This window comes from Phasianus colchicus, chromosome 27 (genome assembly GCF_987193195.1).
Source record: "Phasianus colchicus chromosome 27, bPhaCol1.hap1.1, whole genome shotgun sequence".
Taxonomy (NCBI): Eukaryota; Metazoa; Chordata; class Aves; order Galliformes; family Phasianidae; genus Phasianus; species Phasianus colchicus.
In genome coordinates this window covers 3,225,356-3,252,200 of record NC_143462.1, presented here as the reverse complement: position 1 = coordinate 3,252,200, position 26,845 = coordinate 3,225,356, and the positions used below count along the sequence as shown (strand labels likewise).

At 54.3% G+C, this 26,845-nt stretch overlaps 1 protein-coding gene and 1 long non-coding RNA gene across 4 annotated transcripts; one reads left to right on the top strand and one right to left on the bottom strand.

Annotated features, from left to right (window-relative positions):
• Positions 1–13,673: 13,673 nt before the first annotated feature.
• On the bottom strand, positions 13,674–17,178 carry LOC149914812 (uncharacterized). Of its 3 annotated transcripts, none has more exons than XR_016460188.1 (3): positions 16,945–17,178; positions 14,338–14,481; positions 13,674–14,253 (listed from the first exon to the last, which is right to left on the bottom strand). It is a non-coding gene; the product is annotated as an uncharacterized LOC149914812 (long non-coding RNA). The 3 variants fall into 3 exon arrangements; XR_016460189.1 differs by having other exon boundaries at positions 13,674–14,197; XR_016460190.1 differs by lacking the exon at positions 16,945–17,178 and adding an exon at positions 16,392–16,516.
• ZNF703 (zinc finger protein 703) lies at positions 16,771–18,785 on the top strand. The gene is made up of 2 exons (XM_031602255.2): positions 16,771–16,983; positions 17,174–18,785. Exons 1-2 carry the CDS (start codon positions 16,771–16,773, stop codon positions 18,557–18,559), a joined length of 1,599 nt encoding a protein of 532 aa, XP_031458115.1. The 3' UTR covers positions 18,560–18,785.
• Positions 18,786–26,845: the final 8,060 nt, after the last annotated feature.

The window sequence follows — 26,845 nt, the reverse complement described above, 5'->3', positions numbered from 1 at the left end:
GCAGAGTGAACCACAGCTCTTATCTGCTCCTCGGACTGATGCTTGAGCTCAAGCACTTGAGATAGGAGCTTCTGCAGAGCTCTTGAACTTGAATTGAACATACAGCCCTCTTGTCCCTCCTGCTGTGGTTCAAGGAGAAGCAGTGACAGTGGCTCAGCCCGAGGTGGAGCCACAGGGGTTTGGACCTGTGAGATGAGAGTAGGGAAACACCACTGCTGCTGTTGTGCTCCTGGAAGGGATGGGGCTGGGGCAGCTGTTGGGTGATGCTCAGCACTGCTTTGTGGGGGGATCTGGGGTAATGCTGCTGTTACATCCCTAATCTTCAAGGATCGATGTCTCTGGCGTGCTCATGGTCTCTTTGCCAAAAATACTTTCTCACTGTGTGCATCATACATAACGAGTGAGAACATCCAGCACTTTGGGGAGATCAATAGCACCACAGTTGTAAATATCCCAGGAAATCAATGGGGGATGTAAGAGGTATTTCACCCATTTTCACTTCTAACATCTCTTTGTACTAAAAATGGCATTTTAATAAGTGGTGGGTGGAGGCTCTCCCTGTGCACGGCCGCTTTGTTGCTCAACTGCCTCTGATCCCTGGGAGCACATCTTTCCTTCCTCATGGCCATGGCCAAACACACACTCTGCTGTATTAAAAAAGCACCAGCTCCCCAAGAAGGACTGCAGAAACCCTCTCATGGTGCCCCTTGGGTAGCTACAGAAAGTGAATTCATAGCAGCTCTTGGAGAAAAATCACCCTAAGGACTCAGGGCAACTTCTGGGACAGTGGGGCAAAGAGACGCTGGAATCCCTGGCAGCAACCAAGTCTCTCATTGCCCAAGGAGACAAATCTTTGTATGACACCACAGTACAGCACAAAAAAAGCTACATGGAGGCGATGAACACCATCCAAGACCATGGCAGTGTGCTGCCCTGTGCTCCCTGGCGTCCAGCTCTTGGACACCTCCAGCACAGGTGTTTTCCCAGCTCTTGCTGCTGGTATGGCCATGTTCGTGGTGCTCAGAGGTGGGGGCAGGAGGCAGCCCTGGGGGCATGAAACCCCTCCAAGCAGCGTCACCCCAGTGCTGTGTTCCCATCCCTATGAGCCAGCAGGACACCTTTCATGTCCCTAAATGCAGTGTGGAGGCCAACACAGCACTAATTACAAGGCAGTGCATCCCCGTGCCCTGTGACTAAGGCAGTATGTAGAGCAAAGGTAGGAACAAACCACCAGAAGAGCAAATAAATAAAGAAGGCAGCCTTAATAATGGGGTAATTACCTGGCTTAAGTACACAATCATCTAGCATTTTGCTAAACTTTATGACACATGATGACAAGTTAATAAATGAGATGTCTTACCAGCAGTAAAACAGCTGTTAGCAGCCACCTTGTATGTCTGGGTAGCCCAGAGCAAAATGAACCACCGCGCCAAATGAAAAGAAACTGGTTATTTCTGTTTGTCGAAATAGCCCGTGTAATAAATCACCATTAATGATGCTGTCACTTATCAAAGGGAAAGCTCTTGTTGCAAAAGCCTTTGAAGTCATGGCACCTATAATTTCCTACCTATAAAAAGGTGCCTTTGTGCATGTGTCATGGCTGGAGCCGCCGGGAGGGACTTGGAGTTCAGTGCTTCCCATAGCTCTGAGCTGAGGGGCACCATGGGGCGGGGGGGCAACAAGGAGCAATGGGGGCACAGGGAGTCCCCAGCCCAGTGCTGAGCCCTGCAGCAGGAGCCCAACCGTCCCTGCTCTCCCATCCTCTCTGTAGACATTGCTAATGCTTGTGCAATTATCACATTATTGCAAGAATCTTCGTCTGCCATCGCGTCCTGCAGAAGCGCACAGAGGCGTCTGCAGTTCTCTGCCCTGCTCCTCTGCTATGCAACCACTGTGCAACAAGAACCAGGCTGCAAGCACGGCCCCCTGTACAAACAGTGCCTGTCAGCAGGGATTAAACCCTCTGTCAGCACAGTGCAGGAGGCAGCGGGCACTTGAGCTAAAGGAACATCTCCTTCCAGCAGCAAGAACGCAGCCGGCACTCGTAGCTGTAAGAGGAGATGTGATGCATGCACTGCATGCACGTGCTGCAGGGCTGGGGACTGAGGGATGAAGCTGCTGACCCCATCCCACAGTGCTCCTCCTTGGACCTTTGGGGACCATGTGTCCTATGGGATGCAGCTCAGCCAGTGGGGAGCTGGATGTATGCAGAGAGGTGTCAGTGGGCTCTGCTCATGCTGCCAAGCAGGAAAGCAGCAAAGCCTAGCAGTGCAGGACAGGGTGCTCAGTTGAGAAAAGCATGAGACCATGCCTATGCCAACCTGTGGGCAGCTGCCATGTCCCTGCCCTCCACTCGTCCCCATACTCTACCCATACAATGCATCCTAAAAGAGCAATGAAGTCCCAAGCAAAGGGCTACAGAGGCAAAGGGGAGGGTTTGCTCCCCCTATTTAGGAGGAATGCGTTCCTTTTCTAGAGACCTAAGGAGGTTTTTTTCCCTCCTTCTTGATTATTAAACGAGGCAGCTCCTGTGTCGCTTTGTCACTTCTCCCTGTTGAAGACACTTTCTCTTTTCTTCTCATCTGAGCGGCAGCACCTCACCGCCTCGTAGCATCTGCTGCAAGAAGTCGTCACCTGTCACCTCTCCCCAGATGACTTGAGAAAACAGGATAGAACAGCTATAAATAATTAAGACCCATCCGACACTGGTACAGTGACTAAATATCAGAAGTGCGAGAGCATCACAAGCAGTGATAGCCACGTAACCTACTTTGAGAGGAGGATGCGAGCAGCAGGACCACGTGCTGCCCTTGTGGCCAACACTTCTCAGCTCCCATTGAGGGCCCATGGGCAGGGCATGCCCCATCCCTGTGGCACACTGAGATGAAGGTTTGCATCACCCCAAAGACACAGACAAAGCATCCCAAAGGAGCAGGAGAGGGACTTACTATTAACATGCATGATTTCCTGATCAAATCCTACTGCTGTCTCAGAGCTTGTAAGAAGTTAACATCAAAGCCAAGGAAGGGAGGGAATGGCAAGTGCTGGGAGAGATGTCACATTAGTGTCTGGCTCTCCTGCAGCTCCAGCCTTGCTCGTCAAGGCTCTGGCTCCATCGCCCTGCTAGCAGGGAAGGGAAGCATCCCCTGTGTGCTGCAAACAGCAGGAGGACTCGGGTCCTGCACTGCTCTGGCTGCAGGGTGAGATAGGAGCTCCCCTTCGGGCCCTGCTGTAATTGTTCGTCAGGGCGTCGGTGCAGCAGAGCCTGATTAAATTCCCAAGCGAGCAACCAGGGAGATAATTAACTTTTGGAACAACTCACCTGCGAGACACAGCATCCATCACTCAAGGTCTTATCTGCTGGAGGTGACCCTGCAGCCCAACTGGTGGGAAATATCCTTTGGGGAGTGGAAAGCGCTGATTTACCCGAATTGAAATGATCTGCGGGAGTGCTCCTGGCTCCAGCTGGCAACAAAAGCAGGGAGAGCTGCACAGTGCTGTCAGCCTGCCTGGGCCAGGGACATTGGGGTCACCCATCACCAGTGCACACTTTGTGCAAGACCTTCTCCATCCATGCACATGCACAAACCTGATTTTAAGTGGGGTTAACCCTGGTTGGGGATGAAATGAGCCTGGTTTGCTCACCCTATTGGTGCAAACCCAATGCTGGGGGCCCCAGGATCCCCCCCCACATGTAGGGTACACTGTCATCCCAGAGAGCTGCTTTGATTTGGAGTGCGCAGCGCTGTCTCTGGGAGATTTATGGCCCCAGCGCCTTTGATGTGGGGCTCTGATAAGCATCAGGAATATTTTTGTTTCATGACAATGTCAGCCAGGGAGCGCTGAGTGCAGGGGTTTATGGGCAGCAGTGCTTCCTGCAGCCCTTGAGCCGGCTGCCACATTCCTGGGGAAGGCCGGCCATGAAAATAAAATCATAAACCCTTGGAAGGCTTTATAAACACAGGGAAGCTTCTCCTTTAAGGGAGAGGAGCGGGGAGTATTTCCATTTCAATCAGGGACATCTCTGGAACAAGCCCTCAGCCAGGGCCCTGCAGAATTTGTCAGGGGATTAGCTCAGGAAAAGAGAGAGTGCAGGATTTTTCCCCTTCGCACTCACTCGGCTGTTATTCCAAATTAGGCTGTTCGCCTTCAGCTCAGAGGAGGGTAATGAAAACCAGAAGGGAGCTGCAGTGGGAGCCCGGCTGGGGGCAGGGGACAAGCAGGGCAGCAGCAAAACACAGGCATGCACGGGGGCAGCAGGTCCCAAGCAGAGGGGAAGCAGCACTGGTGCTGGCATACAAGAGGAGCATGGCACTGCACAATGCTGCACGGCAATGCACAGTGCTGCATGGCATTGCATAGTGCTGCATGACATTGCACAGCACTGCGTGGCGTTGCACAGCACTGCATGGCGTTGCACAGCACTGTGTGACGTTGCACAGCATTGCACAGCACTGCAAGGCATTGCACAGCATTGCACCACGCTGCCCTGCCACGCAAAGGGCCCCGCGTTGCACCCACATTGGGGTCCCGCTGCAGGGAAGCTGCTGTGGCCTGGCTTTCTCCCCTCAGCAGCCTCTGCTCACTGTCAACTGCTTCCCACGTGATTTATTTGAGGTTTATGCTCCAGCCTGTAATGCAAAACCACGGAGAGCATTTCTTCCTCCTTGTAATTAAAGCCCCCGATGCCGGAGCGCACACCTGGTATAAACAACCATAAAAAAGTACATGTGCAGAGCCAGCGCTGTTTTTAGGTGCTGGGAACACAGCCTGAGAGTGGGTGCCCTTCCGAGAGGCCTCAAAGCCTCTTCCCAGCCCAGATCTTTCTCATGGCCAATTTACCCCCTTTGTCCTCCATGCCAACAATGCGCATTGCTGTCCCAATCCTATGCTGTCCCCTCCAGCTCCATGGGAAGCGCATGGGAAACGCTCATATCCATGCAAGCAGGAGGGCAGGACAAACAGGTTGGGCTGCTGAAAGAGAAAAAGGGAATGAGGGAACGCCTGGCAGCACCCAGTACACACTGACCCCAATCACAGCCCTATGCAGGTTCAGGAGTGGGGCAGCCCCTCTCCCCCAGCACATCGTGCTGCTGAGCAGAGACCCACTGGCTGCATCACAAACCCAGGCAAACTCAAAGCAATTTTAAATGAACTTTCAAAATGATGAACCAAGAGCCCTTGTCCGTGTTATCCAGCAAATAAATCACACCGAAATGATAGTTGTAATTCCCAAAAGTACACAGCGGATTGATTTTCCGATGGCATTTATCATGATAAAGCAGTGCAGCAGCATGCAGGTACAGCTGGAGCTGCAGCGGCCGCCTCCCTCCGTCCCTCCCGTTTATCTCCTGTCCCATCTCAGCCACATTTGTACAGTTGCACAAGAGATCTCTGCTGCTCCACCCGCTCCGCCTTCGGCTGCACCATCCAAGCACCAGCAGAGCCCCGCTCCATTAGGATAACACTGCTTTCAATCCCCAATCAGATGTTTAAATTATAACAGTGTGTGCCTGCGTATATATCTCCCTTTGTCAGAGCCTCGCCAGCCTCTCCTTCTCTCCTTTATTTGTCTTGCTGCTGTTGCAGCGAAAATGTATTGGCTTTGCAGTTAGTGATTACACGTCATCACATACCCAATTTATAACACCATACCCCAAAGAACAGATGTAATAAAGCCAGGCCAGGAAACAGCAATGTTATAAAACAGAGCAGTCAACTCAAAGGTCTTCGCATGTGTGCAGGGAAGAAAATATTGCAGACACTGCTTTGGGGAGGGGGGAGGCTGTGGGAGGCGGGGGTTGGCTGCAGGCGGGGGATGTGGGGTTGCAGGGGGTGGGGACACTTGGGGGCTCTTAGTGCAGAAATCACTGCTGGGCTCTGCAGCCTCCATGAGAGGCTCATGGTGTGGCTGGGGGGCTGTAGATATGGATTGGAATGGGATGGGGTGGGTTGAAGTAAAGTGAGATGGGATGGGATGGGATGGGATGGGATGGGATGGGATGGGATGGGATGGGATGGGATGGGATGGGATGGGATGGGATGGGATGGGATGGGGGTGGGATGGGGTGGGATGGGATGGGGTGGGATGGGGTGGGACTGGATATGTTGGGACAGGAAGGTTTGGAATGAAATGGAATGGGACAAAGCAAAATGGGATGTGAGGCAATGGGATGGGATGGGATGGGATGGGATGGGATGGGATGGGATGGGATGGGATGGGATGGGATGGGATGGGATGGGATGGGATGGGATGGGGTGGGGTGGGATGGGGTGGGATGGGATGGGTTTTGTTGGAATGGGATGGAATGAGATGTGGGAATGACACTGTCTTAGGGGCACTACTTCCCTTGTCCCAGTCCCACTCTGGGCTTGCAACCTCCTTCTCTCCAAGAGGAAAGGCAAGGGCAGCGATTATCTGCAAATCTTTGATCCTCCCCTTCCCATTCATCCCCAAAGCCACCAGCTCTCAGGAGCAGTTCTCCAAAAAGGCTTACTCCGTGCAAGAATTTATCTCTTTCTATTCACCATGCAGGAGACAGGGCATCTCGCAGTGGGGCTGGCTAATCTGAACCAGAGATAGGAGAGACCCCGGAGCAAGAACTGCGTGGGGACGGCTCCGATAACGCAGCAGCAGTGGGGTGAGCACGCAGCTCCCAGCCTCTCATTATCAAAAAGTTTTTGTTTAATAACCCAGGGTAATAAAATGCACCTCTGGAGGGCCTTGCCCTGATAAAGGAATGTAAATCAGAGATAAAAGGCTCTGAATTTCGCTGACACAAAGAGAGCTCAGAGGGTGGGAGGTGGATGGAGACCCCAAGCCTCAGTCCCACACCTGGGGGTGGGGGGATGGGGGCAGCTTATGGGGTTGAAGTGGGGAAGGGAAGGCTAAAGGTCCGAAGCAGTGTGGTGCAGGACAGAAACTGATGCGATGCCAATTCCTTCGCTTAAGAAACGAATCACTTTGAAAGGTCAAAACTCCCATTCATAATCGGACTAAACAAAAAGCTAATTAGAGGCCTTTTATGTGCCTAAATGAGGCCGGAGAGTTCCCGGTGCTCCCAGAGGTGATGTTCAGGAGGCTTCCTGGAGAGGAGCACACCCTGCAGAATGCATGGAAACATTGATATGGGAATGGCACTGCCTGAAAATGCGTGCCCAGTCCTGAGCTGGGATGAAGCTCCTGGGGACCCCATCGTGGGGACGTCAGTGGGTCAGGACGTGGGGCTCAGCCCCATGCAGCAATGCTCAGGGTTCTCCCCACGCGGCCCCGTGCTGCCACGCCAGCTGCGTCGGAGCGGTGGGTTCCTGTTGCCAAGATATGGATTTGGTTTTAATAACAGTTAGTGCAAACATTGTAAATTTACTGCTGCTAGAGAGAGTTTTTGAAAACGTCCAACTCTGGCTATAATTTTTCAATCGCAGCAGCTGTTTGTGCTCTGCTCATACCTGACACGCTGCTTTGAAATAGCAATCACTGTATTTATAAGAAGGGAAGGACTCATAAATATGTCAGGAGTGGAATATACAACGCCATATTTCACCATTTTCTATTTTAAAATTGTGAGTTATGGCTACAGAAATGTGGTCCCATTAAAGGTGATATGATGTATTTTGTGTCTTGTTCGGGAGCCCATCCATCACCGAGACAATAAAGAAAACCGCACTTACTTTTTTTCCCCGTCGTCCGTAATTTATGATGCCCAAAAAGCTGTAACCTTTTGGCAGGCTTTGCAGAAACTGCTGCACCGTTAGCAACTAAATAACCTTTTATAAGGTTTTAAATGTGTTGCTACAGTCTCGATGCACTTGCCGTATCGATCCAGAAGATCCTGCAAAAAAGGGGAAAGGAACATGATCTATAAGGGGATCGATAGCGACGTATGGATTGTTGAAAGATGCTCCTAATGATTTTTGCCAGCCGTCATCTTTCAGTGTGCTGCTCCCCATCTTTTGGGCTTCAGTCTTTGCTCAGATTAATTAACCATGCCCAGCCCCTCTGCATTCCAGTGCTTGGGATGCGCTGTTGGGCATGGATTCAGCATGGAGGCGGCACCAACGGTAAGACATGGTCCCCACTATGCCATCTCCATCCCCATTTAGCAGCACTGCTGCGAGCAACCCTACAAGATGGGAAGAAATGGGCTGTGCAAAAGGATGTCCAACTGGCACCCTCTGGAAGGAGCACGGGCAGTCCCAAAACCAGAGGTTCCCCTTCACTGGGGCTGCTCCGTGGGTTAAACATGAATGCCCCGCACAGGTTGGAGAAGAGCTGAGCGCAGTGCAATGGCAGTGCAGGAGCCCTGTGCTCAACGTGAGGGAACAGGCAAAGCCCATAAAGCACAGCTCACCCCTGACTGCTCGCTTTGTCATTTATGTTTTCCCCCCAAAGCAGCCACCAAATCATTATTAGCATTATAAATAAAAGGAGAGGGCAAGTTATTAAACGTAAAATATGTGGAGTCCTCCTCGAACTCTCCGCGCAGTTCATAAATATGATGGCTTAATTTCATCTGTAATCCAAACGGCTGATGAAGCATTACGCAGCTCTCTGTTAATTGAAGTTGTTAACAAAGCTGAAGAGAGAGATTATTATGTATAGACTTTTATCCTTCAGGGGTATCATCATCACAGATCATAAACGGAAATGAATCCATCGCTCCCATGCAGCACCGCGGGATCAGCGCATAGGGCTGGTGTTTGGGGTGATGGAGGTGTGAGGGTCCCCAGGACCCCATTCCCACCTCCTCCCCGTGGTGCTGGGATGTGAGATCACCGCCATCACTCGGGGCAATGGGAAACCCACCCCAGCTCTGCACCATGGCCACGTGCACATGGAACACTGAGCTCAGTGCCCGTGATTTACTGCGGGTGTGAGGTGAGCTCCGCGCAGGGTGCGATGCATCCGTCAGCTCCACGCACAAAGGGTCATCATTATCTCAGCCCCAGCGCCCGTCTGTTCAGCACGTTGCTCCAAGTAAGAACGGCGTGACTTCCAGTTAGCAACGGGTTATTTGTTTTATGGAGGACGGATGTGTTAAAGACTTGGTGGTGCAGCTGTGCCCCTGCCCGTAGATTTCGGTGCTTTGTTGCTCAGACCCCGCATCCTCCGTGCACCAACAGTGTGCAGAGCCCTGCTTTGCTCCCCCGCTCCTCTGCACCGCTTCCAGGTGGAGTTATGAAAACACACAATGCCGTTTCCTTCTCCTGGATCCCAGCAGCTTTTTCCATCCAGCGCACGATCCAGGAAATTCTCGTCTATACCTTTGAGGAGTTACCACGATGATCTGGAACGCGTTACTTGCACACAGCAAATGCAAATTAATGTAGTCTTCACATTTCGCCGTGGCAATAAAGGGGAATGTTGACATCAGCCTGAAAGTAGAATTAGCTTTTGCATTATGTGGTGTGAGAGTGAGGTGTTGAAACCCGTGCGCGAAACTTTCCAAGTTACAGTAAAGCACTGTTCTGGCAGCGGTGCAGCAGCAGTGCCGCTCCAGCAGGCAGGGCTTTGCTGAGTGCTCCCTCTGTTCAGCTGTGCTCTGGCTGGTGCTGGGCTCACAGGGCTCTGCCATTTTGTCTGCTCACCTCTCACGTGCTTCTTGCTTTACTGCAAGCTCATCTCCTTAAGAAGAGGGAGTTACAGCGCTGTCAGGCTCTGCTTCTCTCTGATAAAGAGTCCACTCTGCTCCCAGCAGCGCCGGCCCCTCCTGCCCTAATCCCTCCAACACCCATTTCATCGCAGCACAGAGCTCCATCTCAGCCCTTTGAACCGGAGCAGATGGGGCTGCAGGATGGATCCTGCCAGCAGTCCCCAGCCATAGCAGCTCCCACACTGCTCTGTGCTGGTGCTAAGGGGTGAAGCTGAGAGCTGTATTGATCATTGCTGCAGTGCATGGGCACTCACCAAGCCCTTGCCAAGCTTCCAAATCCTGCAGTGAGCAGAAAACCTGGTGTGGAGTGTCATGGCAAAGACACCCCAGGATGCTGTAACCCCTTGTCCCCCTGTACCCAGTGGAGACACCAGTATGCAACCCCAGTACCAATGTACATTGTCAGTGCCCAGTGGATATCCCTGGTACCCAGTGCACATCATCAGTACCACTGCACACCCTGAGTGCCCACTGCACGCCGCTAGTGCCAATGCGCATGGAATGGGGAGCTGGGACTCTGCCCCATGCAGCTATTGGGCAGTTTCCTGCAGAAGCAGCTCAGCTCCATCACTGCCAGCAGCGTGCTTGGGGTGAGGTGCGGCCATTTGGCTAATTACAGCGGGAGTATTTTCTGCAGACATTGATGGAGAGCAGCGGCCCAGAGATCAGCAGCGAAACTGAGCACAGAGGGCGAGAGCGAGACACGAACAGGGACGGGCTCATTGGGTCAAGTAGGCTCTGCTCGCCCAGCAATTATCTCCTGTCCTCCTCTCTGCTCAGAGCTTTGAGCTGAGGGGTGAATTAGCTGGTGCGATTTGAGTTAACCCCTCGTTTGCCGCTGGCCTCGCAGCTGGCTGCGCGCACCAGGCGCATCGTTACGCACCATCGTATTCCAAGTCCTTCTCATGTAACTACTCCTCCGCCTTTGAAGCAGCAGTGTCCTGCAGCAAGGTCTGGTTTTATCACTGCACTGAGTTATTGCTGCTGGATCTTGCTGCTGGTGGCTGCCTGCACAGAGCTGGTAGACAAAAGGGAAGAGTTTGGAAGAGGAGCCCTGGATGTGCTGGTGTGCGCAGAGCCAGGTGCTGGCTGCAGGCTGCTTGGGGAACACTTTTCTTCATAAAGAGCTGTTTTGTTTCACAGCCATGAAGGCCATCCGTGTTGTTGTTCAGTATGCAGCATATGAAACAGGTCGTTCTGGAGAGACCCTTTGGAAGGAGCAGCACATAGTCACAGCTGAGCAGAACAGCACAGCCATGGGACCACCAGCAGCACAGGGCCAAGCTGGGTGCTGCAGGGAGGGCAGGGATTTGAGCTGTGGCCTCTCAGCCCCACAGCTCCCACTTCACACTGAGGTGGGAGGAGTGGAGGAGCACCCCATTGCCTTCAAATGGAGACCCATTGCCTTCACATGGGATCAGAGCTGCAGGATGAGTTGGGCTGCAAATGAGAAAGAAGGGAAAACAAATGCTGCCAGCAGCAGGTGAAGGAAGTGTAGGAGCATTATGTATAATATTAAATTTAATGCTATTCCATTTTCCATCTCAGTTATTAAATTAACTGAGGGCTATGCTTGCACTTAAAAGATTCCTGTCATATTTTATGCAGAAGATGATCTCAGAGTAATTCGTGCTAGAAATATGTCATGTTAAATTACGGATACCAATAAACCTTACTTAAACTCAGCATTGATCATGGGTGGGAGGCAACCCCTGGGGCCGGGCTCCCCTGGGGACCCCTGGGACAGAGCTGGGTGCCACCATCAGTGTGGGGTGCGTGGGTGTCATCAGATGTGGGGAAAGGAGAGTTGCTGGGGTCTGACAGGTGGCAGTGAGGGTGATGGAGACCCATTGGTTGTGATACCACTTATCAGTAGGAGATGCCACATCCCATATCAAAGCAGCCTGCCTCTTGTTTGGTATCACCTCGTGTTCATGCCTTTGGGGTCAGCTCCACAGCCACGGGCAGCTCCAGCACACAGCAAATCCCGGCTCTGTGCCCTCATGTGATCCAAGGTTTTTCCTCTCCCAAAACAGCCCTCGCCTCTGTGTGGGGAAATCACAAGCTCCAGCTGCCCTGGGGCAGTGCAAGGAGTTGGGCTGCTGCCTGGCCTGAATGGGCCTCTTGTTCTCTGCAGCCCTGCGCAGTGCCCAGCTTAGCTGTTGGCTCCACAGCCCTGGATGTCCTGATGGGATAACACTGGGGTTTGAGCCCCCCATGGGAATACATGGCCAGGTCAGCATCACTCCTGCTAACCCAGACCGAGGGCAAAGCCCCTTGGGTTCTTCCAGTGCATGAGTTACCAAGAGGTGAAGCCCTGCTCCATGCAACTTGTGCAGTGCTCCATGCACACTCCATGAGCACGTCTGCTGAAGACACCTGTCCTGTTTTGGATGGGATGGGGTTGATGTCCTTCATAGCAGCCACTGCGATGCTGCTGTGACTCTCTGCATGTACAAGCTCACGGCTGTGGTGCTCCATCCTCACTCACAACACCTTCCCAAAGCAACCAGGAGCCACGCTGCAATGGGGCTGCTCCCATTATCCCAGCAGCCAGATGGCTGCTGGTGCTACTGGTCCAGCACTCAGAGCATCCCTGGTGCCAATGCAGCACCATTCCACCCTGCACATTACAGCACTGTTGGGACCCCCACCTTGCACCCTGCAACCCCCGGCGCCGGGCGGTAATTGGGCACAGCAGCACGTGCTGCAGGGCTGCTTTAATCCTGCTCCAGGTGGCTGCAATCCAGTGCAGGATTTACAGTGCCCTGACCCTGAGCTGTCAAGAAGGAACAGCCAGATTAATGGGGTGGGTGGGTTCGTGCAATAATCGTTTGTTTGATGTGACAAGCCTGATAGGCGTTGATTTACTTACAGACTGATAGGCTTTTAATTGAGCACCTCCGTCCCAGTCACATCAAAGGCAGAGGTTGACAAGGGGCCCCTTTTACCAAAAGCTCCCTGTGACTGACAGAGCCTGGATGCTAATTCTCCCGGGGAGGGGGTTCCCTCTTTTTCTCTTCCTTTTTTTTTCTCAGGATTGGCCAGGCCAGGCACAGAAAAAGCCTTTCCCTTGTAGGGGGTATGGAATGGGAATGGAAGCGAGGATGGGGAGAGTGGGGATGGGAATGAGGATGGAAATGGGGATGGGATTGGGGATGGAACTGGGGATGGGAATGAGGATGGAAATGTGGATGGGAGTGGGGATGGGAGTGGGGATGGGGATGGCAATGAGATGGTGATGGTGATGGGGTGGGGATGGTGATAGGATGGGGTGTGTGAAGGGTGCCAGCATTGCCCCTAGTACTTTGCTGGGAGACCTCACTCATCCTGAGCTCTTGCTCCTCCTGTACCAGATAGTGGATAAAAGGCAGCTGAAGTGGTGGAGAGGCAGAGGCCAAGTTGTGCTTCCACCATTCACCAGCACAGCTGCTCCACCTGAGCAGGTAGGAGAGCTCATGGGATGCAGTCACAGCACTGAGAATCTGATGGGCAAGGAGAGGAGCGCAGAGCTCTGGAACATACCCTGCTCATCTTTAATAGGAAAACAACCCAACCCTGCATCCTTCTGACATTTTGTAAAAGATTTACAAGAGATCCCCATTCAGAAAAGGAGGAATTTAGGAAAGTGGGTCTCAATCACAACTCTTCGCTGTGGCCCACAGTGCGCAGAGAGGCAGAGCCTTTGGGCTGGATTAGCTGTGTGTATTTATGTTTGAAAGCCTGGTGTGTTTTTCAGCATCTAAATATAAATTATTTTTACTGTATCAATGATTAAATATTTTTCTTTGAGATCATAGCGTCCAAACAAATAAATGTTTCTGAAAAGGCATTCAAAAAATTTAAAGGAAGAAAAAAATCCCTCTGAGAAACCCTTTTGTCATTTGCAACCAATAAAAATGCCTATTGTTATGAAGGGCTCATAAATAATCTGATTTTGGCATGCTTTAATACCGTACAGAAAATGAATAAATTAAACTTGATTTACAGCCTTTTTCATTTTTATTAGAGCCGCTCCAAACATTTTATGTAACGTACGTGCCAGATGAGCTACACCAAATGGTTTGAGGCTCCGGCACTGATATTATATAAATTAAGTTGTTTTAATTTGCATAGTTTAATTAACTAACACTGGCAAAGAACTGAAGGAAACAGAGGTATGAGTGATGCTGAGGGCTGGACCCACCCGTAGAGGCGGCCCAATGGAATATGGGGAGGGGTCCTTTACCCCCAAAGGGCTGTGATGCTGAATGCTGTGGTGGAGCTCTGCTCAGTCCTCAACTCACAGATGGGGAAACTGAGGCACGAAGTGGCACCGCTCAACCGCTGCAGTGCAAACAGAGGCCAGGTCAACCCAGGCTGACACAGCAGCATTGCATGGTTCTGTACTGAGCGCTGGGAAGACAAACAGTGAAAGAAGTCCAAAGTGATGTCACGGTGCCCCAGTGTCGGCCACGCTGTGTGTTTTGATCTGCTGCCCATCCCCAAGCACAGCACAGCTTTGATAAGTGGGTGACGCTCTCCTCCCCCTCGCGCCATTCATCCTGCAGAATTTCACACCAGGAAACAGCTTCATTACATCAACAACAGGAAGACCCCACTGATTTGTCACAGGGAAAAACAGCTGTTAGTCACACATCAAGGGAGCAGGGGAAGGGGAAAAAAAAAATAAAAAAAATCTCACCTTTTTCCTTTAATGTTGGCGCCGTGCTTTAATGTGAATCGCTGTGCAGAGGAAAGCGGCCACCGGCTCTCCCATAAGTAACCATCACCCAGCAAGCACCAGTTAATATCTGAGCATCTTCCTGCCTCTCTCGCTGCATGATTGCTTTCGAAAGAAAGATTAATTCCAACTTTAAAAAGGAAAACACTATTTTTATCATTGCCAGAAGTCTATATGGGTTTAAAAAAGAAAAAGCGCTCGCTTGTCGTTTTACATCTTGCAATTTTGTCAGTTGTTTTAAAACATGTCTCCTGTAATAAATAAGATCATTTTTATGCGTTTGTTCTGCTGCGATCGGAGAGGAGCGGAGCTGGGGAGCAGCCGTGGGGCCGTGGGCACAGTGTGGCTGTTGGCACCGCTTCCCTGGGGCCATGGTGGGACCTGGCAAACACAGAAGACCGAAAATAGGGAAAATAAGAGCACCAAAGACCACACGATTGTGTTGGTCATGGAATACATTTTGTGTTCTTATGGTAGAGCAGAAAACCCAAAAGACCAAAAATAAAGAAGAAGAGCACCGCAGGCTACGCAACGCATTGGCCATGGTCTATGCTTGGTGCTCTTACTGGTAGAGCAGAAAACCCAAAAGACCAAAAAAAGAGAACGAAAGCACCAAGGGCTACACAATGCATCGGTTATGGACTACATTTTGTGTTCTTACTGGTACAGGAGCCATTCCAACAGAACAAAAATGGAGAAGAACACCAAGGGCTACGCAACGCATTGGCCATGGACTACATTTTGTGCTCTTATTGGTAGAGCAAAAAACCCAAAAGACCAAAAAAAGAGAACGAAAGCACCAAGGGCTACACAATGCATCAGTTATGGAGTACATTTTGTGCTCTTAGTGGTACAGGAGAAAATCCAAAAGACCAAAAATAGAGAAGAGCAGCAAGGGCTACGCAATTGCATTGGCCATGGTCTATGTTTTGTGCTCTTTCTGTTATAGGAGCATTATTTTATTCTGTTAATGCTGTGTTGTTGCTGGAACTTTTTTTCCTCTTTCTTTTGGACTCAAATGGCTCCTTTGAACAGAGGTCTCTCCTCCTGCATCAGCATTGAATCAGTTTTGAGGTCAGCTTTGAGGGGGAAAGAAGAAAAGCCCCCAAAGGGGGGACATTGACAGTCCAGCAGTCAGTGTTATTGATAGCAGAGGAGAAGCAGCATCGTGCCACACCATGGCCATGCTGGTGATGGTGTACCCAACAGAGCCACTTCCCAGAGCCCAGAGCACACAGCTCTGTGAGAGGCGACCCTATGAGCTCAGTAATGGCAGCACTGTTGGAATATAAAGCATCTGCCAGGAGGTGGTGTGTTTCATTGCACGTCTCTGTTTCTCTCCCTGCAGCAGGGACCCCGAAACCAGAGGTGGTTCTGTGCTCCAGCATCACCTCCATGCACCATGAACTCAGTCCCCCTCAATTCCTCTCTCTCAGATGGAACCCATGACAGGTGCACTGATACTGGGAAATGTCTAAGAGTGTAAATGAAAGAGAGTGGAAAACCAGTGAAAGCAATGAGTGTTGCAGGTTGCAGTGTAAGGAAATGGCACTTTATGTGGGGTTGGTTCCCCACTGCATGCAACATTCAGTGCCCACATACCCTTTTCCTGCAACAGCAGCAAACACTTTGCCACGGCCAAGTGCTGCTGCTGATAAAAGGAATTTAATGCTGGTGATTACATTACGTGCAAAATAAATATGTACACGTGCAAACTGTGTTGGCAACTCAGGTTCGGGCGACACTGCTGACCTGGCAGCAGCTTCACCACCGTGTGCTGGGCGTGCACAAGGCAGGGTGCCAGAAGGGTCATCCTGCAGAGACGGGGTGCCAAGCTGTGCCAACTGTGCATAGCTGAGCTGTGCTGTGGCAGCCAAGCTGTGCCATGCCACGCCAAACCATGCCATGATAAACCTCACCGGCTGAGCCACGCTATGCCGTTCTGAGCTGTGCCAGCAGTGCCGTGCTAAGCCCTGCGAGCCAAGCCGAGCCATGCCGAGCTGTGCCAGCCATACCCTGCCAGCCGAGCCGTGCCATGCCTTGCCAAGCCACGCTATGCCGTATTAATCCGTGCGATGCTCAGCCGAGCCGAGCCGTGCCGAGCTGCGCTGCGCTGTGCCGGCGGCCGCTCTCCCCCACGCGGCGGCGCGGCGGCGGCGCTTCGCCCCCCCCCACCGGCTCTCTCCCCGCCCCGGGGGCCCGGCCGGGCGCGGATTGGTGCGCGGCGCCGGCCCCCTCGGAGCGCGGCCGCCATCGGGGCTATTTGACGTGTCGGTCGGGAAGGGGAAGGGTTTTGTCTCGCCGGGGCCGCCGCCGCCGCCGCTCCGCCGCCCGCCCGGCCCGGCCCGGCCCCGCGGAGCCCGGCGCGCCGCCCGCCGCCGCCGCCCGCCCCAAATGAGCGGTGCCCCCGGCGGGCCCCGGCCGAGGACCCCGCCGAGCCGCGGAGCCGCGGGCGCCCCGTCGCCCCGGCCGCCCCCCGCCGACCCGCTGCGCCAGGCCAGCCGGCTGCCCATCCGCGTCCTGAAGATGCTCAGCGCCCACAGCGGCCACCTCCTGCACCCCGAATACCTCCAGCCGCTCTCCTCCACGCCCGTCAGCCCCATCGAGGTCAGTGTTCCCCCCGCTCCCCTTTCCTTCCCCGATCCTTTTCCCTTCCCGTCCCCGCGCTCTGGCTCGCCGCCCGCTGGCCCCGGGGTGGGACGTGAGACGTGGGATGGGGTTGGGATAGGGGGGGGCCGGACCGGGGGGTGCCGTCGGGTCCCCCCCTGACCGGCGCCGCGCTCCGCTCCGCCCGCAGCTGGACGCCAAGAAGAGCCCTCTGGCGCTGCTGGCCCAGACCTGTTCGCAGATCGGCAAACCCGACCCTCCGCCCTCCTCCAAGCTGAACGCCGTCGCCTCCGCCGGGCTGCCCGCCGCCGACAAGGAGCCCTCCGCCCGCCCCGCCGCGCTCAAACCGCCGGGCGGCAGCGGGGACGCTCCGCCCGAGGACAAGTCCAGCTTCAAGCCCTACTCCAAGGGTGGGGAGCCGCGCAAGGAGGGCCCGGACAAGGCCGGCTTCCGCGTGCCCAGCGCCGCCTGCCCGCCGTTCCCCCCGCACAGCGCCGCATCCCCGGGCGGCTCCCGCGGCGCGTCCCCGCAGCACGCCGAGCCCAAGGGCGCCGACGACAAGAAGGAGCCCGAGGCGGGCAAGCCCGGCCCCGACGGGGCGAGCGGGGCTTTGGGGCGCGGGGCGGCGGCGGAGCCCGGGGCGCACGGCGAACCCCCCTCATCGGGCCGCAAATCGGAGCCCCCCGCGCTGCCGCCCGCCGCCGGCCATGTGGCCCCCGTGTCTCCCTACAAGCCGGGCCACTCCGTCTTCCCGCTGCCGCCTTCCAGCATCGGTTACCACGGCTCCATCGTGGGCGCCTACGCCGGGTACCCCTCGCAGTTCGTGCCCGGGTTGGACCCCAGCAAAGCGGGGCTGGTAGGCAGCCAGCTGCCCGGGGCGCTGGGGCTGCCGGGGAAGCCGCCGAGCTCCAGCCCGCTGACCGGGGCCTCACCGCCCTCCTTCATGCAGGGATTATGCCGGGACCCGTACTGCCTGAGCTACCACAGCGCCTCGCACCTGGGCTCCGGCAACTGCTCCAGCTGCGTGCACGATGCCGGCAGCCTGAAGAGCGGATACCCCCTGGTGTACCCCGCGCACCCCCTGCATTCGGTGCACACCACGCTCTCCTCCGGCGGCACCCCCAGCCTTCCCGGCCACCCTCTCTACACCTACGGCTTCATGCTGCAGAACGATCCCCTGCCCCACATATGCAACTGGGTGTCTGCCAGCGGACCCTGCGATAAGAGGTTTGCCACCTCGGAGGAGCTGCTCACCCACCTACGGACCCACACGGCGCTGCCGGGCGCGGAGAAACTCTTGGCCGGTTATCCCACATCGGGGTTGGGTTCGGCCGCTTCCTGCCACCTCCACCTTCCACCCGCCGCCCCCGGCAGCCCCAGCACGTTACCGGCCTCCCTGTCCTTGAGGAGCCCACATACTTTGGGACTCAACAGGTATCACCCGTACGGCAAGAGCCATTTGCCCGCAGCCGGAGCTCTCCCCGTGCCGTCGTTGCCGGCTGCCGGACCTTACTACTCCCCCTATGCTCTCTATGGCCAAAGACTGACTTCAGCTTCTGCACTGGGATATCAGTAACCACGGCGGCCCCTTCCCCTCGCCGAGCCCTCCCCCCAACCCCCGCCCCACAGTCCCCTCTCGCTCCCTCCTTGGAACTGTGTATTTATTTACTGTATGTTAGCTTAAAGCTGGGAATATAAGTGCATTAATACACCAATGAATCGATGGTATGCAAAAAGTCTGTGTCCAAAAAAAAAAAAAGAAAAAAAGAAAAAAAAAGAAAAAAAAAAGAAAAAAAAATCTTTTCTTTGCAAGTGTGGGGCTTTGTTTTTTTTTTGTTTTTTTTTTTGTAGTTTTTTTTTTTTCCCCTGCTATTTCTTTTAATTGATTTTTTTTTTTTTTTTTTCCTTCCCCTTCTTCATTTTCCTCCTGAGAAATTCTTGCATGACTCCCAACACATACAGGGAGGAACAAAAAGACGAGAAAAAAAAAAAAAGATTCAACCACGTTTCTTCCTCCCCCTTCTCTTCCCCCCCCCTCCTCGTTTATCGTTCTGGGATTCAGTTTCTCTTCCTTTGTGAAGTTAACAGACGTCATTTTTTTAATTATTATTTTTTTTCTTTTTTTTTTTTCTTTTTTTTTGCAATGCGTTTTGGGGCTGCGGATGAAGCAGCCCCCGCCCCGCGGCTCTCGCCCGGCCCCTCCGCGGGGACGAACCCCACTTCTTTCCCCTCTTATCCTTTCTCCTCCTCCTTCCCTCGGGGCTGCGGGCGTCCATCCCGACGGCGGCGGCGGCCCCACGGACGGAGCGGCCCCACGGACGGAACGGCGGCGGCGGCGGGCGCGGGGCCGCCCGGCCGGGAGGGCTGCGAGCATTGCGGGTGACTTAAGAGCTACGGCTTGGTAAGTCTTATTTTGTTAATAAATGAATACTTGGTTATATTCACCCTGTGGTGTGGTTTCTCTTCCCCTCGACCCGGCGGCTTTGTCCATTCGCCAGGTGATGCGGGATGCGATGCGGGATGCGGGCTCCATCTAGCGGCGCGGGGTTGCGGGCGGTGCGGGGTTCGGGGCGATCCCGGTAGGGAGCGGTGCGGGATCGCGCGTGGATGTGTTGCGGAGGGGGGGGGGGGGTGCTGGGTTTGTCCGTGCGTGGAGGAGAGAGGGAAGGTTCGAGAATTGGTGCGAGGATCCCCGGTTGTCCTCCCCCCTCCTGCAGCTGCATCCCCATAGGAATTCAGTCTTAGGGACCCCCTCCCTACTGCCATCCCCACGCAGGATGAGCTGTGCCCCCCCCTCGTTTCGTGTCATTCCCACACACCTCTATGGGCCGGGGGCTGCTCTGCTGAGCCCACTCCACACCAACACCTGTGCCAAATGCTGCTCCCCGCAGAGCCCCACAGCTCCCATTGCCCCACATGGCTTTTCCTTTGCTTTTCTGTTGAGTGCTTTGCTCCTGTTGCATTTTTTTGAGTGAGTCATGCAATTAATCCCAGTTAATTGCCTGCTCTATATTGCCTTATGCCCCGCGTTTAAATTCCTTTGTGTCTTTTGAGCTGAAAAATAATGCGCTTAAAACAGAGACTTGTTTGGCCAATGGGATTTTTATTTTTCCTTCCAGTGAGCAGCCAGGGGCCAGGTGATGGCTGGGGCTCAGCAATGCATATAGGGCAGGTGAGGGTCCAGCTGCCCCATGGCTGTTAGACCCCGGTTTTGGGGTCTGCAGTGGATCTGGCCCAGGTCTGGTTGGTGTTGGTAGCATGAAGACCTGGGTGCTGCAGGATGGGGTTTGCTCCTCGCTCTGCATGGGATGCTAGGCCTGGTGCCACCCATCCCCATGTCCTTGCTGAGTGCCACCCCTGTGGGCATTGCAGCAGCTGCAACCTTTGGTGCTGGGCATTGCAGGACGGTGGGCAGTCGTGGTGTAAATCATGGCATAAATCACTGCTCCTCCGTTGCAGCTTTGATAATCCCACACCCGGTGCAGGTCTCTGCTGTGAGCGCTTTGCTCCCCTGTGCTTTGAGGTGTCCTCACTGCGTGCTCTCCTTGCACCGTGGCTGCTGTGCCCACATTGCATGGGATGGCTGAGGGCTGTCGGGGTGCTCCGTGCCAGCTCTGATCAGCCCTGCTCTGCAAGAAAGGTCTTTGCCTCTCGATTCTCTCCGAGCCCCTCTGAAGTTCTCCCTGCTACAAAACTGAGCCATGCTTTCTCCGCACCTCCGGTGCTGCTCCAATGCATCCCATAATGCTGACAGCTCCTTGGGGAACTGCTTTTCCCCTCCCTAAAGACTGCAGCACTGGGGCAGGCATGTGTAAACACTGCCAAGTATCATCTGATAGCAATTGACACTCAGGGCTTTATCTGCAGGGAAATGAGCGCGTTGCTGAGATATTAAATAACTCCCCACCTATCGCCTGCCCAGGTACTGCAGAATTCATTTTATAATCAGAGCACTGGGATGCACTTTATTAATCATTCTGTCTAACATCCCGCACTCCACAGTTTCGGTTTGATTTGATTCAATCCTGTCTTTCTGCAAAATATGTGGCTGAGTGGGTCGGGTAATGTATGGCTTAATTTAGAGTTGTATGGGTTTGAATTACCATTTTCATCACGTGCCGAGCACGAATGTGTTGCATCATTTATAGAGAGAAAGGCACCAGGTTTCCAACCTCTCCGGGAATTCACCTGGAGGGAACAGGGACCAGAAAGGGCCTTTTAGAGCAGGCAGGGAGCGCCGGGCTGGGGCAGCACAGGTGGGTGTTGGGCCACAGAAGGGTGTGCTGGAAGCTGTGCTGGCAGCAAACGGAGCTCAGCATTGCATAACAACAACTTTTCCAGCGAGCCCTGAATTGCAGGAGACCTCCAGCGGTTGACTCTCAGGTGACCCCGATCCCCACGGCCGGCTCTAATAACACCAGCTGTCAGTTAGCCCGGCTCCGACCGGGGAGGAAAAAGCACTGATTATCCAAATACAGTCATTAAAGGGGAAATGTGTTTTTAGGACTGTCAGAGTGATTAATGAGGGTTAGCAATCCTTGCAAATGCACTTGTTTAGTCTAACTGGCAGCCTCTATTTTCCTATTGATTTATTGCAGCGGTTGCTGAGGCCGCAGTGTGTGGAAGCAGTCGGACACTCCGCGCTGTGCGGAACGCACGCGGGTTCTTCCATGCAGGTTGAAGGCTCTGCCCCAAACCCAACAAAGGCAGCACTGTACCTTATGCTGGGATGGGACGGCCCAGGAGCACATGCACTGCACTCAGCCATACTGCATTCCTTGTCAGTATCCCACCCGTACGACCCGCAGCCCATCTGACCACAAATCATCCCCGCATCCAGCATCGGTTCGGATGTGAAACTCGCACAAAGATGTTGGAAGTAAAGTCTCGGAGGGTCGCAGCCGAGGGCTCTGGTCGGGTTGCTGAGCGGTGGTGGGTGGATGAGAAGCTTCCCAGCTGCACAAAGCGGCTTTTCTTTCCCCCCGGTGGACGCCCCGGAGAATACAGGCTCTGTGCTCCGTGCCCGCGGCTCCGCTCCAGGGGTGCTCGGCGTGGAGAGCAGGGAGGAGGGCTCAGGAAGGCGGCTGTGGTTTGTCCCCAGCTGGGCTGATAGCAGCGTGTGGGCAGGAGCAAGAAGTGAGGGCCTTGGATACCCCAAAACAGAGGCAGGAGAAAGCTTCGAGTGACTTCCCATGGCTGCCATGGTCAAAGCCACAGTGTGCCAACACGTGGATGCAATGGGCACGCCGACACCTTCCCTGCAGCAGGACAGAGGTTCTTGCTGTTTGCAGCGTGGCAGTGATGTGGGCACAGCGTGCAGCTGCTGCTTCTCCCTGCAGCACCCAGCACAGCCGTGGAGCACTGTGGTCCTGCAGCCATCGCCCGCTCAGATCTGCGCCAGGCTGTGCTGGTGATGCTGTTGGTTACGGTGATGTATGGTTAATAGTTATCTCTCTGTTTATTATCATGATGAATAACTGAAGAGTCGTAATTCTGTATGTACACAAATGTTTCAGCTAAACGCTCGCTGGAGGACGCTGGGGGAGACGCTGGGCTGACAGCTTCGTTTACAGAGTGTATTCCTTCAGCTCCATTCGCAATAACAAACAGATTTCCACAGACCATAATGTTTTCCAATGCGGTGTTTATGGAAGCCGTGTGCCATGACTTCACTCCACGGCGCTGCGATATGGGAAGGCAACCTCGGTGTGGATGGACAGATGTGACCGTGGGCACCCAGGGAACCCAACCGACTTGATGTTCTGTGTTTGCAGCCCCAGCACCTCCATGGAGCCACCCTGGACCCCACCCAGCACCGCACCGCAGGGAGGTGCCGGAGCACAGCAAAGAGGAGAAGGGGACGAAAACGTTTTTTGGGATGCTTTCTGGATGAGTTTCAGCCTTCTCTGTGCTCCTCTTCTTTGGGAAGAGAAGAAAGGAGATGGGAGTGTGCGAGATTTGCTGTGTTGTTCTTTCCTGGCGTGTTGGCTCGCTGCGAGCCGGAGCTGCTGTGCTCCTCTCCTGCCTTCCCTGAGCAGAGCGTGGGGACAGGACCCCCTTCTGCCACCAGCACGTGAGGACACTCAGCCATCCCATGTCCTTGTGCTGGGATGGAGCTGATGCCTGCAGAGCTGGCTGCGAACCCAGCACCTGGGAGCTCCGCTGGGCAGCTCTCCTGCAGAAGTGACGAATTGTTTCTGCCGGAGCAATTGTTACCTCCATGGGGTTTCTGTTCCAGCTCAACACAGCCCCAGTGACGTCTGTGGGTGCGGAGGGACAGCAGCCAGGCCTGACTTCCAAGGTGGAACGAGTCGTGTAGTGTGGAAAATGTCTCTGACGTGAAGCGCAGCGCTCGCTCCGAGGCACTGAACCGCAGGCATGGAGCTGCCTCGTGTTGGTGAGAAAATGATTGCTCAGCCCACCCTGACAACAAAACCTCTCCGTGCACCCGCGTGGGGTGGGAGCAGGAATGGAGAACTGAGGAATGGAGCTGAGAAAAGACCTCTGTGCCCACCGGTGTTTGTGCTCATTTCCCAGACTGTGGCTGAATTTCAGATTTGGAATGACTGCTCGGGCAGCAACAGCTCCTCCAGCTGCAGGAACGCGTCGGGTCCTCTGTGGCTGTGTTATGGCTCCCAAACCTCCCGCCTGTGCAGCGTGGGCACGGAGCAGTCCTGCTGTATGCCTGGAGAGCAAGGAGCAAACGTGGGCTGGGTTCAGCAGCACTTTTCTCGGGAAGAGCTACGAGAAGAGCTCAGGGTTCCCAGGAGCCCCAGCATCACCTTCTTCATCCTCTGCTTCACCCTCTGCAGGAGGAAAGCTTGCAGCCCTTCATGCTATGGGGGAAGATCCCGTAGCACTCGGACCCAGTGTGTTATTTCTGGGCTCTGACTCACGCTGCTGGAACGACTCGAGGTTTGCATGCAGCGAGCATTGCTCTCACAGGGGGTGTGGAGAGAGCTGGGGGGACGGAGCCCAGGGTTGATTTACAAGGGGTGCTCAGTTTGTAGGGATGCTCAGAGCTGCAGTGCGGCAGGAAAGGGGTTCAGGAGCCCCCAGGTTTGCAGCTCACATCTCAGGCTGCTGCCCTTCCATCGCACCCGGTGCAGTGCAGTGATTTGTCAGAGGGGCAGAGGCACAGAGTGCGGCACAGGGAGCTCAGTCCTATGGGTGCCATCAGCATCCTGCATCCCACCCGGGGGTCCCATGCTCACCCCTTTCCCCTGCCCGCCGTGCTTTTATCTCTTCTGTAGGTACCAATGGAGCCGTCAGCCCGTGGTATGACAGGTTGCGGGAGCCGGGGCCCCTCGAACAGAGCAGCCTTGTCTGTCAGAGCCGCCTGACACTCCCCATAATGGCCAGATGGATGAGACTCTGAAAGTAGGACCCGGCGCGTTTTCAACTCTATTTTGGGTGAAAACACTTCTTGAAAGATCTTGAAAGGAGCTGGCAGTTGAGGAGTTCCAATGATTAATGAGTGCTGGCTCTGCCGGGCGGGTTGCTCGCGCCGTGCCAGCAGCCGCGCTGCTCCAGCAGCCCCAACCCCACCACCAACCCCCCCACCCCCACCCCCCCCCCTCCCCAAAACCCCATCGGCTCTCCCGGAAATGACACCAACACGACAGGGCCAGCATATGGAAAAAGTTAAATATAATTACTGCTGAAAGAGGCCTAGCCGAGCGGAGTTAGTTAAAGATGTTTATGGATTCAGAAACACGGGCCTGCATATGTATTTAGAGATGACAAATGTGATTCAATAAGTAAAGAATTTCTCTGTGGGCTGAGGCTCGGGCGCTGGGGGGGCTCCCGGCCGTAAATCTGGGGACAGCCTCCTCCTTCCTTCTCCTTTTTGCTTTTTTCCAGGATCAGAGCAAAGCGCTGCCTCTGCTCCTGCATCCATGTTCCCTGTCCTGAACCCCTGCTTCTTTCCTCTTTTACGGGATTTTACCCCAAAACAGCTCTTGCTATCACAGCACGAAGGGTGCAGGATGCCCCCCCATTCCCATGTGCTCATGCAGACCCAAAGAGCTCAGAGCAATGCCCTGGGATGGGGGGGCTCCAATGGGGACCCCCAGCTGGGTGAACCCAGCGCCGATCCCTGCACCCCTGGTGGACCACGCTCGTGTAGTCGGACCCTGCAGGACTGTCAGCAAATGATTAATGACCAACAGCCCCCAGGCTGCCCCTACCAGGAACGTGTGCTTTATGCATGCTTTGCAAGTTGCTGCATGCACGCTCAGCCTTACAGAGCACGGCATGCTCAGCCCAAAGCGGGGACCCCCACAAAACCCCAAGAGAACCCACCCAGAGGAGGGGTGTGCAGGGCATGGGCTGTCTCCCCATATCCCTTCTCCTCCCCTATGTCCCCCCACTGCTTTTTGGGGGTCAGCGCCCGGCCGGACTGTTGACCTCCAGCCACATTCCTTTGTCCTGATTTGATTCGTTAGCAGCGTTTGGCCAGGACACAGAGACAGCTAATGAGGGACTGAGTTTATTGCAGTTTGATTTTTCTGTTAAAACAATACAATAAAATAAATGCGCTTGGAAATCTGGTATGTGTTTGTACATAGGAGATTTATGGCTCTGGAGGCTTCCAGAGAGACGCAGCCTTTCATTCCCTTCCTTATTGGAACAGATCATATTGCAGGGTTTAAAGGGCTCTGGAGCTGTGATTTATTTGAAGGGAGAAACCAGGGAAATCCAACTATCTGTTCCCTGGCTCAGATCATCCAGCGACTCCCGGCCAAGGGAATGGATCTGCACCTCCTCCACGGAGCGTTATTTTTTTCCTCCTGTCACTCGCCTTCTCCCACTCTAAATATATCACCGAGATGCTGCTGACTCCTGACCTGGGCTTCAGCACCTCGCTGAGGCTTCCCCAGCCCTTCCTGGAATCCCACAAATAAATCAGTGTCCTGGAGCCCTTCCTGAGCACCTCTGCTGGCCTCAATCTGCCTCAATCCAGAGCCACTCCTGCTTCCATCCCCAGGATGGGGCTATGGATCCACACCATTCACTGTCCTCCCACTGTCCCCAGTTCCAACCCAGTGTCCCCCAGTGCCACCCAGTTCTCCCAGTCGTCACCCTGGGCAGAATGAAGTTGTTCCCCTGTGCCAAAAATTGTTTGCTTGCTCTTTTTTTTCTTAAACGATTGCATTTGCAGGCAGGACATCTGCTGGGTTTTGGTGCAAACCCCTTCGTGCTTCTCTGTTCTACCTCAGGGGCTTTGGGGAATGAACACTTTGGATCCCACTAGCAATGCCCACTCCCAAGCAGGGGTTTTTCTGCCCCTTTTTGGGGTACTGCAGCCAGGATCACCCTTCCCCCCCCCCATGACACTCTGCTGCTGCAGTTGCAGGGACGATCCATGTGCCATTCTCATGCGTGTTCACACTAAATCTCCTTTCTCTCCCAGGCTGAGCTGTGGTTTCCAAGCACCATTCGTCATTTCCCTTTAGAAACCAGCACCAGGGGGCTGGACACACGGCTCCTTTATGCTCTGGAAGGGTGACCTGGCACTCTGGCACCCAGCCACAACACTGGCGTCTGCAGGGCGAGCTCTGCCCCCAACACAGCCCCCCCCCAGGCCAGCCCTGAACTGCAGCACACAGGATGGGGGGACCCTCCCTTGGGCTGGGAAGCAGAGTTTGGTCTCTCCATGCCCCTATGCTGGTGTCATATGGAACGAAGACCCCCTGTGCCTATGGCCCAACAGCAGGGCTTGGACAGGCATCGAGTCAAAGAAAACTTTTCCTGACGTGATTGCAGCGTGTGTAAATAGGTGCATCGAGCACATGTGAGCAGTTTCCTCGTTTCCAGCTCAGGACTGTCAGGGGATGATTAATGGCCAACGCCAGAGAGC

Excerpts from the sequence above, each read along its gene's own strand:
- ZNF703 (XM_031602255.2), top strand. The coding sequence starts at position 16,771 with ATGAGCGGTGCCCCCGGCGGGCCCCGGCCGAGGACCCCGCCGAGCCGC. Across the intron at positions 16,984-17,173 it reads CGCCCGTCAGCCCCATCGAG|CTGGACGCCAAGAAGAGCCC; the intron begins GTCAGTGTTCCC and ends CTCCGCCCGCAG.